This window comes from Henckelia pumila, chromosome 2 (assembly GCF_033568475.1).
Source record: "Henckelia pumila isolate YLH828 chromosome 2, ASM3356847v2, whole genome shotgun sequence".
Taxonomy (NCBI): Eukaryota; Viridiplantae; Streptophyta; class Magnoliopsida; order Lamiales; family Gesneriaceae; genus Henckelia; species Henckelia pumila.
This window is the reverse complement of record NC_133121.1, coordinates 95,615,922-95,632,079: the sequence shown is the minus strand read 5'-3', so window position 1 is coordinate 95,632,079 and position 16,158 is coordinate 95,615,922. Positions and strand designations below refer to the sequence as shown.

General features: G+C 35.6%; 2 protein-coding genes across 2 annotated transcripts; both read left to right on the top strand.

Moving 5' to 3' along the window:
* The first annotated feature begins 1,422 nt into the window (after nt 1–1,422).
* On the top strand, nt 1,423–2,022 carry LOC140877967 (uncharacterized). Its single transcript, XM_073281568.1, has one exon. The coding sequence runs from the start codon at nt 1,423–1,425 to the stop codon at nt 2,020–2,022; it is 600 nt and encodes a 199-aa protein (XP_073137669.1).
* Nucleotides 2,023–10,119: 8,097 nt separating this feature from the next.
* LOC140877966 (uncharacterized) lies at nt 10,120–14,556 on the top strand. Its single transcript, XM_073281567.1, has 12 exons — nt 10,120–10,323; nt 10,481–10,690; nt 10,765–10,857; nt 11,041–11,163; nt 11,248–11,661; nt 12,149–12,406; nt 12,510–12,772; nt 12,880–13,056; nt 13,158–13,265; nt 13,339–13,402; nt 13,496–13,594; nt 14,371–14,556. The coding sequence occupies exons 1-12, from the start codon at nt 10,120–10,122 to the stop codon at nt 14,467–14,469; spliced, it is 2,112 nt and encodes a 703-aa protein (XP_073137668.1). The 3' UTR covers nt 14,470–14,556.
* Nucleotides 14,557–16,158: the final 1,602 nt, after the last annotated feature.

The following is a 16,158-nucleotide window of genomic DNA, read 5'->3' as shown; positions in this document are numbered from 1 at the left end:
TTTTTTAGCTTGATAGGTGCTTACACTAATTAAAATACATAAGATTTTTTGTGGAAAAAATCTATTTTTTTATCTACAAACAAATAAAAACCAAAATATTTTTGTGTTTCAATCTTTTAAAAAATTGGATGAGTATTTAATTAAGATTTTTGCGAAAAAAAACTTTAAAGTTTTCGTGAAAAAAAATATACACTTTATCTACAAACAAATAAAGCCAAAATATTTGTATTTTAATCTTTTAGAAAACTGAATCATTATCTAGTATGCACATAGTTAATCAATTTTGACTTTATCATAATAATTGATCTTACAAAAACATTATCACAAAATTTATCAAGTGTGTTTAAACGAATGACATAGTTGACTATACACAATAGAAAAACTTTGACCTTGTTCACACTTTTATAATTTGTTTAGAGAGATTAAACCAAACAAACTTTATTAAAATCTTGTCCAGTATTCCTCCGTAAATGTAGTCTTATCACTTTATTAAACTAAAGATATTTAGAGAAATTCCGAAAGGAAAAGTTTACAAATATGGATGGTGAGTGTTACGTCGATATCAAATAATTTGAAAAACTAAAACAAATAATTGCACCGGCATACCAAAAAAATGTTTAATTTTTTTTCCCACTCCGTGCTACTTCTGCTACATCACACCAGGACTCTTTAAAACCAAAAAATTATGAGAAAGGCTATGATTATAATTTTGATCTATACTCACTTACGAGCAAGTCATATATAATTTTATTCATATATAATTTTTTTTCTTGCAATTTTAATTAGTGTTTTCTTCGTTGAGATGATGTAACTCCTATGCGTGCACTTAATTACATGCACGATTCCTGCAACATCACGTCAATTAATATTTCCAGTAAAAAATACTAAAATTATCTAAAATTAAAAGGTACAGAACTACGACTGAAATAGACAAAATAATTACACAACACGAGAAAAATTAGCTATAAATAAGTCCTACATGTATGGTGTCATTATGGGACTGGTATGGTATATATAGGTAATGCCTAATATGAGCACACATGCAAATTAAAGGTTGTTGAGAATGTAATAACAAATAGCAAAACCATTCAAATTCATCCTTCTCCACCAAAATAGACCACGTACGTACGTTCAAAAAGAGAATTATATATATGTTTTTCAATAATGTAAAATTCAAAAAGCACACCATTAATTTATATACATGATCACTACACCATGCAAATGGCTAGCTGTCATCAACCAGCTGCTTCGTTTAATTTAATTCCCTAAAAAGTTTCATTATTAATTAATTCCATGTGAATCAATGTTCATATCCATCACGTTACGCCATTTTTATAGTATAGTTTCATCAAATTTCCACCATAAAACCCCCATGCAATCTGCAGTACCACAGAACTATTAATCAAACAATATTCCAAAAATATGGCCCTATTTTTCATGAGTACCCTCTTCATCCTTGCATGTTTAGCTTCACCCCTCCTCCACCCCACCACAGCCACCGCCACGGCCACCACCAATGCCACCGGGTCTTCTTTATCTCGACTATTCGACGACGTATGCAAATCAACAACAGGCGAAGCCTTCTGCCACGCCGTACAGCGCCTAGACCCCAGGAAGAATACTATCGAGGACGACGACCTATATGGGCTCGCCCTTGTAGCCTTCAGCCTGACATATTTCGAGGCAACCACCACCAAAAACTTCATTCACTCGTGGCTTGGGTCGGAAAAAGGCGGCGACCCAAAACAAGCTGGCATGAGAAGGGGTATGCTGCACTGCGAGGCCGACTACAAACAGGCCATCGGGGCGCTTCAAAAGTCGTTTAAAGATTTGATAAATGGAAATTTTGAAAGGGTGGTAAAATGGGCCAAGTATGTGAAGCATAGTGGAGAGGCTTGTGCAGAGGCTTTGCATGGATATCCCGCAGACGCTTACATGGCCAATAATAACCAGGACTTCATTGATTTTGCTCATATTTGTGTGGTGTTTTCTAAATACCTTTCCGGACGGATCGTGAATTAATGATGATGGGTATTTCGTTGCATTATTATTATTATTATATTATTATTATCTATGTTCGTATCAGTCAACACTACTTCGTGTTAAAAATTAAGGATATATATTGTCCATTCTATGACGTACCACGGATTGATTGATATAATATCGTATGTCTATTGTTCCCTCGTTTAATTTGTTGTCTATTTTCCTTCTTTTATATGTTTATCACGATGGTGTTTTAAAATATTGAACAACTTTTAACCCTATATATATGATTTCTAGAAGATGCTTAAAATAACCTCAATTTCGTAAATATAATTTTTTATGTACGCCGACAACGTGTAATTCACATTTGTTATTATAAACTTTAAATGTACTAAAATTATTATTAAAATAATAAAATAATCGTTTCTAACAGCTAAAATGTAATAGTTTTCGTAACACGACACCATAAAATGATCAAATAAATAAATTTAAAATAACACGGCTTGACCATAAAATAGAACAGAAAATAATTTGATTTATATTGATTAATTAGATTTGAATTAATACATGCACAAAAAATAATGAAACATTAATATTTTGTATAAAACACAAGGGTTCCAGGCCGAGCAAGGGTATTTACCGAGGGAGAAGTCGGGAAAATTCAAAACAAATGGAAAATTCTTCGGAGCTGTTCCACTCTGGTAAAGAATTCATGTTTCAATTTCGAGTTTAAACTAAGCCATTGCGCTATGTTTATCCCTCACAAGTAGAATATACGAGTGTTAATTTCGGAGTGGAAGTGATGAATGGAGTGGGCGCTTTTATCATCGCACCGTATGATGGAGATCACCCCCGGTCAGTTTCAAGGGATTTGTTAAAATTTCACTGTCTGGATTTTTTCATATTCTCATTCTCTATGTTAATATTTATCATCATATATATTTCCATTCCCTTTGAGTATTTTGTCATTCTGGATTTTAATGGATCAATGTTTGTCTGCTTTGAGTTTTTTTTTTCTAACATGTGTCTCTCCAGTGTTGTTGGTTCGTATTTGTGAGTCTTTGTTGATTTTTTGATCCATTGTGGTCTGGTTTTACATACAAAGATGGGTCATATGTCAAAACGGTGTGTTTTTCGATTGACCATTATTCTCTTTTTCTTGCTATTTTTTCTTCTTCGTGTTTGGTAGACTTTGACTTTAGATAGTATTTGATGACTAAATTTTTTTTCTAAGCAACTGCATGTCTTTTGTCGCAATTTAGTTACAGTTTGAAGAATGCATATACTTGTTTTAGAAAATTTGTTTCTTGGAGGTGATACGGTTTTACTTAAGGCTTAAATTGATGTAGTTTGAAAAATGAATATGTTTACACATTTTCTTATGCTAGATTGGGCCGGAACGATGATTAATATTATCGCTTAGTCGTCATGCATGTGTTCATAGTCAACATTAGTCAACGTTAGAAAGTCCAAACATCCAATGGCGAATATCCTTCACTCTAACTTGGATCGACAAGCACATGAGATATTTTTCCACTAGTAGAAATTGTGCCTTTTACTTCGTCAGTTTTTACTTCGCCAATTAGTAATTACGAAGTAAAAGGCTAGAATCTACTTCGGTAATAACACGAATGAAGTAAAAACGCACCTTTTACTTCGGTACTTGAAAAACGCGGGCTTCACTAATTAATTTGGACAGTATTTTACTTCGGCATACTATTATTGATGAAGTAAAAAGTAAAAAAATTAATATTTTTTATTATAATTGATGAAGTAAAAGGATTAACCGGATATTTTGACCTTCCTAACTTTTTCAACACTTGTGAAAAAACAAAACTCGATCCGATCCCCTTTATTCTTCGTCGTGGGAAAGAAAACCTAGGTGCTCGATCCCTTTCTTCTTTAGCCGCCCACCATCAACCACCGCCGGGAACCGACGCCAACGCCCTATTTCGAAAGCAAAAGGTCTGAATCTCTCTATTTTTGTTTCAATTTAGGTAAAGTGGAATGCATATGCTGCTGCATTTTGAGTTCCATTTTCTGGTCTTCAAGTGTCAATCTTTGCCTCTTTTTTCCTTGTTTTATTGTTTCTTAACCTTTAAAAAAAATGAAAATTTAAATGGAGCAAGTTTTTTTCTTGATGTTTCCTCCTTTTTGGTTGGGTTATAGAGTGGCAGTGTTGTGCGTAGAATGTGATGATGGCCTCCTTTTGAACCTCTTTTTGGTGTGTAGTGTGGCCTCTCTTGCTTTTTTTTTTCCCGCTTTTTCAGCGTTACTGTTGGGTCTACTATATAGTTCGATAGCTTCGGAACTGCATTATGCATCTTTACAGGCTTTGTTAGTCAAAAGAAAATTTAGAATATCAGAAAAGGTTGATGATCGATCCCTTTTCATTTAAAGAAGTCCCCTTTTTCTCCTCTTTCCCTTTGTATCTTCAACTTTCTTGTGTGTCTTGTTTTATCTGAACTTGCGTTACTAGTTGGTTTTCAATGTTTTCTTGTTTTGCTTTCATTCACTTATTCTTGCCACTTCCCTCTTCCTGTCTCCCTTCTTTTGGCTCATCTCATACTTCTAGGTCTTGGCTTTGGTTTCATAGTTGAATGTGCTGTGTATGTATGATAGTAGCCGCATTTGGTTAACTTGTCTGAAATCCCTGAATGGATAACACATTTTCCAAATGTAACAAAATACTTCTCTATTGATTCATTCAACTAATATTAGCCATCATTAATTTCGTCTTGATTAAAATATTTTAGAGATTGAACGACATGCATTATAAATTTGTGCCTAATTAGTATAAATGCTTGACGATCGGGTGAGTCGTGTGTGTCTCCAGGGGGCATAATTCACGTTGCTCTCATATTCGTGCGCATTTGTGTTCATGGATTCGTAAAATCTGCTGTAAGTATTACCTTGATTGTGACGGGTGATAGGTGCCTCACCTGGAAGATTATGATGAATGAAAATAATTCTCACGGCCCAACTGCTTTTGCACCATATGAGAAACGATCATTTAGTTAAATCTTTGAAGTGCAAGGTTAATCAACATACATTATCCTATTTAGTTTTTCTAGTCAAAGGACGAACCCTGTATATCTCTGTGTTTAGGTCTGCGAGCAAATGTGTTATTTTCGTGATATGAGTGGGAAGGATGTATTGCTTGATTACCATGTTTCTTTCTTTCTAATGATTTCCATACATTGATGTTGACATATGATTGTGGGTCTGATTAGATAAAATTAAAGTGCTAATTATCCATACTTGTTTGTATGGTTATAACATCTTGTCATGATAGGAAGTAAAGTAAAGCCACCTATTCTATTCTTTTCTATTCTATTCTATTCTATTTTATGACATTGTGGTTAGAAGCAGCTTTGGTCTTTGGTTAGAGAGTTTTTCATGTAGAGGCTTGGGGACAAGTTAAGTAACGTGTAAGGGTTTGATGCAAAATAGAATGGGAAAGTGATACCGAGTAGATGACAGTCTGAATCTAGGAAACACTGAAAAAAAGTTACCTATCAATTCGTTTGGTCTTTGGAGTGTTGGATCCCAGCACTGGGACATGCCTGAATCATTCCACAATATAATGCTAGTAAATTATTTTATGTTGCTTTCTTTGCTAAACAATCTACTGTTCTGATAGTTACCACTCCATCTGGTTTTTTTTTTTTGGTTTTCCAGCACTATAGCTTTTGTTGCTTCAACAACAATTTGACAAGTATTTATTATTTCCCCTATCCTTACACTTACAAACAGTACTTATTCTGTTTTGCTGATTCAACTTGTGTCGTACAGTATTTAATTTCCTCCTATTAACTTACTTGATTTAAAAAAGATGCAACTTTCCCTTGTAAAACGTAGGTTTACTCAATATGACATGTTATTCCCTTGACAAATTAATATTTTGCATATTATATATTTTTTTTCTGTTCACTAGTAAAATTAATTTTCAGTTTCTACTTTGCAACCAAAAGTATTCATTCTTGATTTTGAAAACAGTTTCCTGTATTTGAGCTTGGCTCAGTCATATTTGAATTTAAAATTGTTTTCTGGAAATATTCCTAAAATTAGCATTGATTTTTGGAGTCACATTGATGTTTTGCGCTATAGAGGTGGTTGTAAGCCATCCATTTTTAAAAAAATCCATTTGGTTTTAAAAACCAAGTAACTAGTGCTTGAAGTGGAAATCATTCATGATTCTTGTATATTAATCTTTTAGTATATGTTATTATATATAAATTTCATAAATTTAATTGTTTGTTGAAGATAAGTTGTGAATTATGGATAAATCTTGGATTCGCTCGGATAGAAGATCTAAACAGTATGAGGAGGGTGTTGAACAGTTCATCAGCAGTTGTTTGCAAAATATCCATGTTGACCCCAATTTAATTCATTGTCCTTGTTGCAAATGTATAAATCTGAAAAAAGGACCGGTTACGTCCATTCGAGAACATCTTTTTTTTCATGGTTTTAGTCAAAATTATGTCAATTGGATTTGGCATGGCGAGTCTGCCGAAAATGATAGAGTAAATTGGAGTACCAACCAGGATCCAACTGATGATTATCACAAAGACTTTGAAACAACTAATATGTGTGAGGCAGCATACGAGAACTACACAGAAAATCCAGAAGCATTTGTGAAGTTTTTGGAGGACGCAGAGAAACCATTGTACAATGGATGTAAGCGTTACACAAAGTTGAGTGCACTAGTGAAACTGTACAATACCAAAGCAAGGCATGGGATGAGTGATGCTCTATTTTCAGATCTATTAACAGATTTTGGGGATATGCTACCAGATAATCACAATCTGCCATCCTCAACGTATGATGCAAAAAAGACATTGAGTTGTTTGTCATTGAGTCATGAAAAGATCCATGCTTGTTCCAATGATTGCATCCTTTATAAAAAACAATATAAAGACTGTGTAAGCTGCCCTAAATGTGGCTTGTCGCGTTGGAAGCTAACCAAGAAGAACATTGAGAAGAAAGGTGTTCCTGCCAAGGTGATGTGGTATTTTCCTCCCATACCAAGATTCAAACGTATGTATAAATCTTTAGAGACCTCAAAAAATTTAACTTGGCATAAAGAAACCACAAGAGTTGCTGGTCAGTTACGTCATCCATCTGATTCACCATCTTGGAGGTTGGTTGATCATATGTGGCCCGACTTTGAAAGTGAGCCAAGAAATCTTCGCTTAGCACTTGCAGCTGATGGCATTAATCCTCATAGCAACCTTAGTAGTCGGTACAGCTGCTGGCCAGTCATGTTGGCCACATATAATCTGCCTCCAAACATGTGCATGAAGAGGAAATTCATCATGTTAACTATGCTCATTTCTGGACCTAAACAGCCAGGTAACGATATAGATGTCTACCTTGATGTGCTAGTTGAAGATTTGCAACGATTGTGGGAAGGAGTTGATGGTGTCTATGATGCTTATCGAAAACAGTTTTTCACTCTTAAAGCAGTTTTATTATGGACAATCAATGACTTTCCTGCCTATGGTAACCTTAGTGGATGTACTACACATGGTTATTTTGCATGTCCAGTATGCGGAGAAAATACTTATGCAAAGCATTTGGAAAATGGGAGGAAAATGTCATTTTTTGGTCATATACGATTCTTACCATGGTTTCATCCCTATCGAAGGCAAACTAAGGAGTTCAATGGCGTAGAAGAACATGGAGAAACACCTACACCATTATCTGGGGTTATGTTATATGACAAGCTTTCGAACATAAAGTGTGAGTTTGGAAAGAAGATCAGTGTGAAAGGTAAAAAGAGAAAGAAGGAGAAGGAGAATAATGTGGAAGGCAGTACAGAGGAAAAGGATTTAGGAGCAACAGATTTCAGAAAATGTTGGAAGAAGAAGTCAATTTTTTTCAATCTTCCTTATTGGAAACACCTACATGTTAGACATTGTCTCGATGTGATGCACATCGAGAAGAATGTTTTTGAATCCCTCATTAATACTTTGATGAATGTTAAAGGAAAAACTAAGGACAATGTGGCAGCTAGGTTGGACATGCTTCAAATGGGAGTTAGGCCTGAATTGAGACCTAAATTTGGTGAGAAAAAAACATATATTCCTCCTAGTTCATGCTCATTCACAAAAAAAGAGAAGTTACAAGTGTGCCAGTCGTTAATGGATATAAAAGTTCCAGAAGGTTACTCATCGAACATGAAGAATCTTGTGTTCATGTCTGAGCTGAAGTTGTCTGGCTTGAAATCTCATGATTTTCATGTTCTAATGCAGCATTTCCTGCCAATACTCATACGTGATGCGCTGCCAAAACATGTTAGATACGCAATCATAAGATTATGCTTCTTCTTCAAAGATATTTGTAGTAAGGTTATAGATGTAGCCAAGTTAGATAAGCTGCAATCTGACTTGGTTGTTACGCTCTGCTTATTGGAGCAGTATTTTCCCCGTTCTTTCTTTGATGTTATGGTGCACTTAACAGTCCATCTTATTCGAGAAGTCCGATTATGTGGACCTGTTTTCTTCCGGTGGATGTATCCATTCGAAAGATGCATGAAAGTGTTTAAGAGTTATGTAGGCAGTCAAAAACATCCTGAAGGTTGCATTGTTCAGAGATATTCAGCAGAAGAAGCAATTGAGTTTTGTTCTGAATACCTCAATGGAGTTGATCCTGTTGGGATCCCTCAATCAATCCGAGACCCCAATTCAAACGTTCCTGGCTTCTTAGCATGTAACACACCAATGACAGTGCGACAAAGTGATATGCTACAAGCACATTTGACTGTGCTGGAAAATACTGGAGAAGTATTTCCCTACATAATGTAAGTTATTGCATTAATACTTAGTTCTGCACTTTTTTTATCTGTCAATATCTGCTGTTTTTTAAAAATTAATGGAAAAATATTTCCACAGTGAACACAAGACCTTTCTGAAATCGATATTTTCGAAAAAAGAGAAAGATGAAAGATGGATACAAGATGCCCACAATAAGAGGTTCATTGACTGGTTTCGTGCAAAGGTTGGGTGGATGAATAAATATTTTTTGAAGCATTTTGCGGTAAGTTGCATCTACTATTTTAATCACTCTTTCAAATTAAATAAATTTCAGGTGGCTGCTGAAATAGACAGCCGCAATGGTGGAACGACATCGACATTGACATGGTTGGCTCATGGACCACGCTCCCAAGTCATCAAGTATAGTAGTTATGTGGTAAATAGCAATTTATACCAGACAAAGGCGCGAGATGATGAGAGAGTTTGCCAAAAAAGTGGGGTTTCTCTAGTTGCAAACACCATGCTTGTTAGTAGTGCCAAAGATAAAAATCCTTTGATGGCTGATGTGTCTTTCTATGGAGTGATTGAAGAAATATGGGAGTTGGACTATCATCAATTTCAAGTTCCACTTTTCAAGTGTGCTTGGGTTGCGAATGACAAAGGAGTAATAAACAACGACGAATGTGGCTTCACCTTGGTCAATTTGAACAAAAGAGGGCACATGAATGATGAATTTGTCCTTGCAAGTCAAGTCAATCAAGTCTTTTATATTGATGACCCAGCAAGAAAAGGATGGTCTATTGTGATCCCAGTGCCAAATAGGTGTTATGAGGGGGAGGATGATTGTTTGACTAATATTCCCGAGACCCGACCAATTGACAATGTTGTTACTCATGAAATTCCCGTTCATGGAAGATACTTTAGAACAGAACACGAGGGTGTCTGGGAAGCGAACAAAAAAAAATGATGTTTTGCACTTTTATATCATTTTTTGTTATGTATGAGTAAAGACACTCTATGTACTTCAAAAATTTATGTTATGAACTTTTATTAGTTTTATTATTGTTATTATTAATGTTTATGTTATGAACTCTCCTGTCCCTTCCTTATGTTTATGTATATGTTATTATGTCTTTTGTTATTATTTATCATGTTTATGTTTATATTTATGTTATCATTATATGTTAATAGTGGTTTGAATATTCTTATGCAGTGGACAACACATATAATGAGTAAGAGAAGGCAGAAAAATAAAGCTGCAGTTGAGGAGATGCATGGATTAAGTGTTGGTAAGACTCGTGAAGATGCAGAGCCACATGCACTTACTAATGGAGAAGAACAAGTAGATGTGCAAAAGAACAAGCGAGGTCGTACAATGATGGCTAAGCAAACTGCTGCTGCAAGATGGGGAAAAAAATCAAAGATTGACTATGATGACTTGGGGCGGCCAACATACAACGCAAATGGGAGGGCACTTCAATCATACATTGGCTCCATTGCTAGATCCATGGTGCCAATCAATATAAAGTCTTGGCCTGATGTTCCAAAAAACATAAAACAGAAGGTTTGGGAAGAGATATCGGTAAGTTTATCTTCCAAACATAATAAATATGAACATTAATTGGTTCATTGTTGTATTACTCTATAGATTGAATGTTTTCTTGTCTATACACATAAATTTTCTTTATGGGATTGAATCCATTCGATTCAATCATTCAACTAACATATTTTATTTTCAGAATGTCTTTGAAGTAGCGCCACAAAGCCAGTCAGCTGTGATGAGTTCAGCAGCTCAAAAATGGAGAGATTTTAAAAACAAATTGACTAGTAGATATGTCTGGCCCAACAGACATAATCCTGAAACGTTGATTTCTCCACCAAGTCAATATCAGCTACCAGTAGCAGATTGGAAGGCATTTGTGGATGCCAGACTACATCCATCATGGGAGGTACTTTAAGAATTTCCATGTTTATTTTAATAATGACTAATTTCCGTACTTAACTGAAGTAAATTCTGATGTAGATTACTCATGAAAAGAAAAAATACCGGACCAAGCATTGTAAATATCACCATAGACTATCTCGAAAAGGTTACATTGGCTTGGAGGCTGAGCTGGTAAGCTTTGAGTCATTCGATTGTCATTTTTTCGTGTATAATACACTGTCTTATTTTTTTGAATATACGTACTTGTATATATTTATCTGTTAATCACATTTGTTGTCCATAATTCTCCTCTATGTTGTTTTTGAAAATATTTTGATAGCCCTTCAGTTAAGATTCTGAATTTTTGAATTGCAGAAGGAAAAAAATATAATTGCCAAAGATGAAGAAGTTGACAGATCAATTCTTTGGCGCAAAGCTCGGGAAGACAAAGCTGGAAAAATTACAAATACAGAGACATCAGAAATCGCTGCAAAAATTGTAAATTTTTAACTTTATCGATTTCCATAATGCCTTCATATATATATATCTCTTGGATTGATTTTTTTATGTTTATAAATGTAGGATGACTTGTTGGAAAAGAAGGAGAGTGGAGAGTTCAAAGTTTCTGGAATGAATGATGTCCTAACCATTGCATTAGGCAACCAGGAACATTATGGGAGGGTTCGAGGTATCGGCGGATTTGTAACACCTCAAGTTTTCTTTAAAACTCCTAGAAAGAAAAGGGAATCAGTCCCTACAACTACGATGGAAATCTCCCAAAAACAGTTGGAAGAGACTAAACTTTTGAAGGAGGAGTTGGAGAAATTGAAGGCGCAGCTTGCTGCTGTTATGCCAATCATCACCGATCGAGCTTCTGAGATGGTAGCATCAAACAAGTCGTCCGAAATTCAGGGCCCAAATGCATCCAAAAATCTGAACCCAAAGCTGTCTGATGATTTTGAAGGTTTTTATGAATGCGGCCCTCCAGACATGAAGGTTATTTATTACTCGATTTCACATGAATTTAAATTTGGTATAGATTATTTGAGGACCAATTCATAGATCATTGATAATGACTTTAAGCCAAGAGACTGATAAAATAATACATATATATATATAATAGTGCGTGTGTGGGAAAGGTTACATAGCTCGCCTGTTTTATTTCCCCAAGCGCTGGCCGAAATTCAAATTTGGATGTTTAGTTGACTGGAAGGTTACATAGCCAGCCTGTTTTATTTCCCTTAGCTTAAATAATTGAAGTCAGTTTCAATAATAAGTGCATGTCATATATCACTATATAAGGCCTGCATCATTCCTAACTCCCTCAACCATAATCTGCATGTTGGCCATGGCTTACTTGGTAGCTGTTAGTGCAGTACCAGATGAATCAATCGACCACTTTGGTTGGCCAAAACCGTGGGTGTACCAAGTTTTCTGGTTCTTGAATTATATATGTATATATGATAATTTATTGTTTTTCAAGGGGAAAAAATGCCACCTTGTCGTGAAAACACGTGGAGATGTGGTGGCATATGGCACAATAGTATCAAGTGGAGGTCCAACTGTTACGATTCAAGATCTTCCACTTGGGGAAGAGAACTTCAAGGTGTTGATTGACGTTGTCCTAGATGAAGCAGCAGAGCTTCCAATCCCAATGAATTGTGGACCAATAGTCATGAAGGATGCACTTGGAGCCATCGTTGGTTGGCCAAAAGTGTTGGTAATTTTTCCAAGGACAAAGGTATTTTAAAAGCTTTATTGAATTATATGTTAGCAATTGTCATATATGTTTCTTGGATAATATTTTACTTTATTCTAAATTGTACGAATATTCTAAATTGTAGAAAGAGAAACCTCAACCATTTGCAATTATGGATGTTGCTGGACAGTGTGAAACGTTCATGGAGATTGAAAAAAAGTTACCCATGGCTTGCAAGTATATCTACTCATATGTTTTTAGATTGATGAGCGAAGATGACAACATTCACATAGAGTTTGAGAAATCTATGTTTGGACGTTCTCAAAGCCTACGGTTGATTAGAGAAGATATCGTTCCATTTATGGAGATGAGGGAGATAGGTGCGAGACAGATTTTGGTTTACATGGGGTATGTTATGTTGCACTTAATTTTTTTGTTTGCATATTTAATATTTTGTTTGGTTTGTGTCCATTCTATGATAAATTTTTCACCCATGTATGTAATATTGAGTGCAGTCACCTCTACAAATATTTGAAGGAAGAAGACCGTACAGATTGCATTTCATTTGTGGATCCTGGACACTTACCTACATGCCCACTTGACAGCGATGGCAGTCACTTGTCACAACATATCTCTAACCAGTTGGAAGCGGTTTGTAGAGACAGCGTATGCCTCATCCCATACAACACTGGGTATGATTTTAGTTCTTTATAAATATATAATGGATACTAGTCAATTATTTTATGTTGTTTCTAAACTCGCAAGTTATTCTTTCAACATCACATTTTTTTAGGTACCATTGGATCTTGACCATCGTCAATGTAGCTGAAAATATGATATATTTGTTGGACTCTACAACAAATAGATGCCGAGACGATGCATGGAAAAAGATAGTGATGAAGTAGGTAGTATATTATATATGCAGTCACTTATACATATGAAAAAAAAAATAACTTGTTACTTTTTAAATGTAGTGGGGTCAAGCTGTACAATGCATCGAGGGGTATTCCTAAATGGTCAGGTTTTAAACAACTGACGGTATGTGGTGTGCTTACGTATGAATGACATTAATTGATAGGGAAATATTATTTGGATTGTGATTGATGCAATTGAGTTTCAATTTTATTATAGGGAAATCTGAAACAAAGTGGTGGTGTTGAATGTGGATATTATGTGATGAGGTATATGAAGGAAATAGTTGAATGTGAAGTTCTACGGGTGGAAACGATGGTGAGTTTCAAATTTTAATTTATGCTCTGCTTTATTTCAAAATACGCTTTCCAATTAAGCATAACATTAGCAATCTGTTAGTGATGGTTTTTATTACCATATGGCAAAAGGAATCACATGTGCTTCTGTTAGTGCTTCTGTTAGTGATGGTTTTTCAGCACTATAGCTTCTGTTAGTGATGGTTTCAGCACTATAGCTTATGAATCACATGTGCTAAAGGATCGAGCGGTAGTTTGCTGTGTCTCAAGCCCTCCCTTGCCTGGTCTCTTGAGCCTAGGCTTCAATGCACTTGCATGCTTTTACATTTTATTTTTGGCTTGGCTTGATAAATTGGGCATCATATGCTAACACAATCTGCTAAGAATCGATCTTGGCAGCAAAGAGGATCTTGAACAACAGTGTCAGCATGCATATGGATTGAAAAAATCTATTTTAAAGTGTCAGCATGCTAACACAATCTGCTAAGAATCTGTTTATGTTTTGAACAAATCTATTTTAAAGTGTCAATATAATCAATTAATTTAAACAGTGTATGGATTGTATTTGGCTTGGCTTGGCTTGGTTTGATAAATTTTTTGTTGAGAACTGATCTTGGCAGCAAAGGTATTATTGAACAACATTTTTTGTGGCAAGTTTTAAAACCCATAACAATTAAGCTGATCATACATGTCAGCATGCATACCAAATAGGTTGCTTATTCTTTGTTTTGGATTTCAGTTTGCAACTAGTTGCCTTGTTGGTTTACCGTGACATTCCTATCTTTTTTTGAATTTTAGTTTGCAGGATGCGTCAAGAATAAGGCGTACAGTCAAGAACAATTTGATGAAGTTAGAAGTGAATGGAGTGAATTCGTCTACTCGCATGTAGGTGGTTGAATATGTTATTTCAAATTGGGATAATACTTTGTTTTGAGGAAATACGTGTGGATGTGTACATGTTTAGGTGGTTGAATATGTCATTTGAAATTGGGATAATACTTCTTTTTGAGGAAATACGTGTGGATGTGTACACGTATAGTTTTGATAAAACATGTGTGGATATGTGCATATAATTTTGAAAGAGTGGGTGCCCAGTGAGCCAACTTGTGGCTATGGGCTTTGATGACTCTTTGTAAAAACAATCTTTTGTTTAATGTAATTTACACTTTTATTAATGGCAATGACTTTATATTACTTCATATTGTTATATTGTGATATACTATTGTTGTTTTGATAAAGACCTTGAATATACTATAGTGTATGTAAGATGTGGTAGAACATGGAGATGTCTATCATGAAATACATCTTATAGTCACTGTATATTCTAAACTGTTCCTAGTCGATTGAGCCGTCCGATAATAAGGATAAGGATCGCTCGAGTTTGAGACTAGCATTTGCGATGCGGAGTACCACGTTTCATTGGTAGGGAACATGGAGATGTTCGAAGCATGCAAATGGATATTCATAGGATGAATAATCGAACTACCCTATCCGGACTTTCCAAGTGGTTATCACTTATCGAGTGGATAAAGTCCGCGTTTTTGGTTGTACACCATTAGTCCTTACGACTTGAAACATCATGGAGACTCTATATGCTAGTGCTGTGCTTTGACTCGTTTACCGACTCTATGGGGGTCATCAGGTGTCGAGATTGGGTACAGTTACGACACATATAGGAGTCGATGCATTGTTGTCAAGGATTCACCACATACTTGCGAGTGTGGATATCCTATGCGATCTGAGGAGATATTAGTGTGACAAATCTCTGGCCAGAGTACTTGATGTGATTTAAGAAATGGTTTCTTAGTAGCACATGCGATGTCACTAATTTGATCTTCAAGATGTATTGCATAGTTATCGAATCTTGAGCGACTCTCGATATACCAATGGTTGTTGATTCGATCGGGATATTTGGATGAAGGGACCGTACTGTACGCTAACCAAAATCTACTGGTTCTTGTAGGCACTATCAGTGATACCTAGGGAATCATGGGGCGATGTTGCTAGGCGCTTTACCATGATTCGTTGGGCAAGTCGGAAATCGTTGTTCCGAGTCACAAGGAGTTGTGAGCCCACGGCTAGCTGTATCCCTGAACCATTGAGGGTCACACAGTGTAATGGAGTTTTTAATCCCCGTTGAGATAGTTAAATTTAAAGAGTTAAATTTAATGAATAAAGAAGTTGGACTTCTTAAATAAGAGTAAGGGAGTAGGATTTCCTAAAATGACATAGGGATGGACATTTTTGGAAATCACTGAATTCGGATTCAGGAAAATTTATCTTGACTTTAAAATGTGCAGAAATGGTTTCTGTGCACATTGGTAAAATCGGTTTATCAATCGGAGTCACGATGAATTTTATATTAATTTCTGAACGTGCGGGCTTTGCTTGTCGGGCCTCAACTTATGACTAATGGGCCCTAAGCTGTTAGTGGCCTCCATTATAAAATAAGTTATTGCAGTACAGAAATAAGACACAACAGGTCATTATTTTGAGAGCAGAATTTCGAAACCCTAGCCTCTCTCTCAAACATATTTCGGCCGCCCCCCTTCACTCTGTCAGAGAAAATTTCGGTCTGTGATTTTG

Coding starts and splice junctions, on each gene's coding strand:
- LOC140877966 (XM_073281567.1), top strand. CDS start 10,120: ATGGCTAAGCAAACTGCTGCTGCAAGATGGGGAAAAAAATCAAAGATT. Junction 10,691..10,764: donor GACTACATCCATCATGGGAG/GTACTTTAAGAA, acceptor ATTCTGATGTAG/ATTACTCATGAAAAGAAAAA. Junction 13,057..13,157: donor CTCATCCCATACAACACTGG/GTATGATTTTAG, acceptor ACATTTTTTTAG/GTACCATTGGATCTTGACCA.
- LOC140877967 (XM_073281568.1), top strand. CDS start 1,423: ATGGCCCTATTTTTCATGAGTACCCTCTTCATCCTTGCATGTTTAGCT.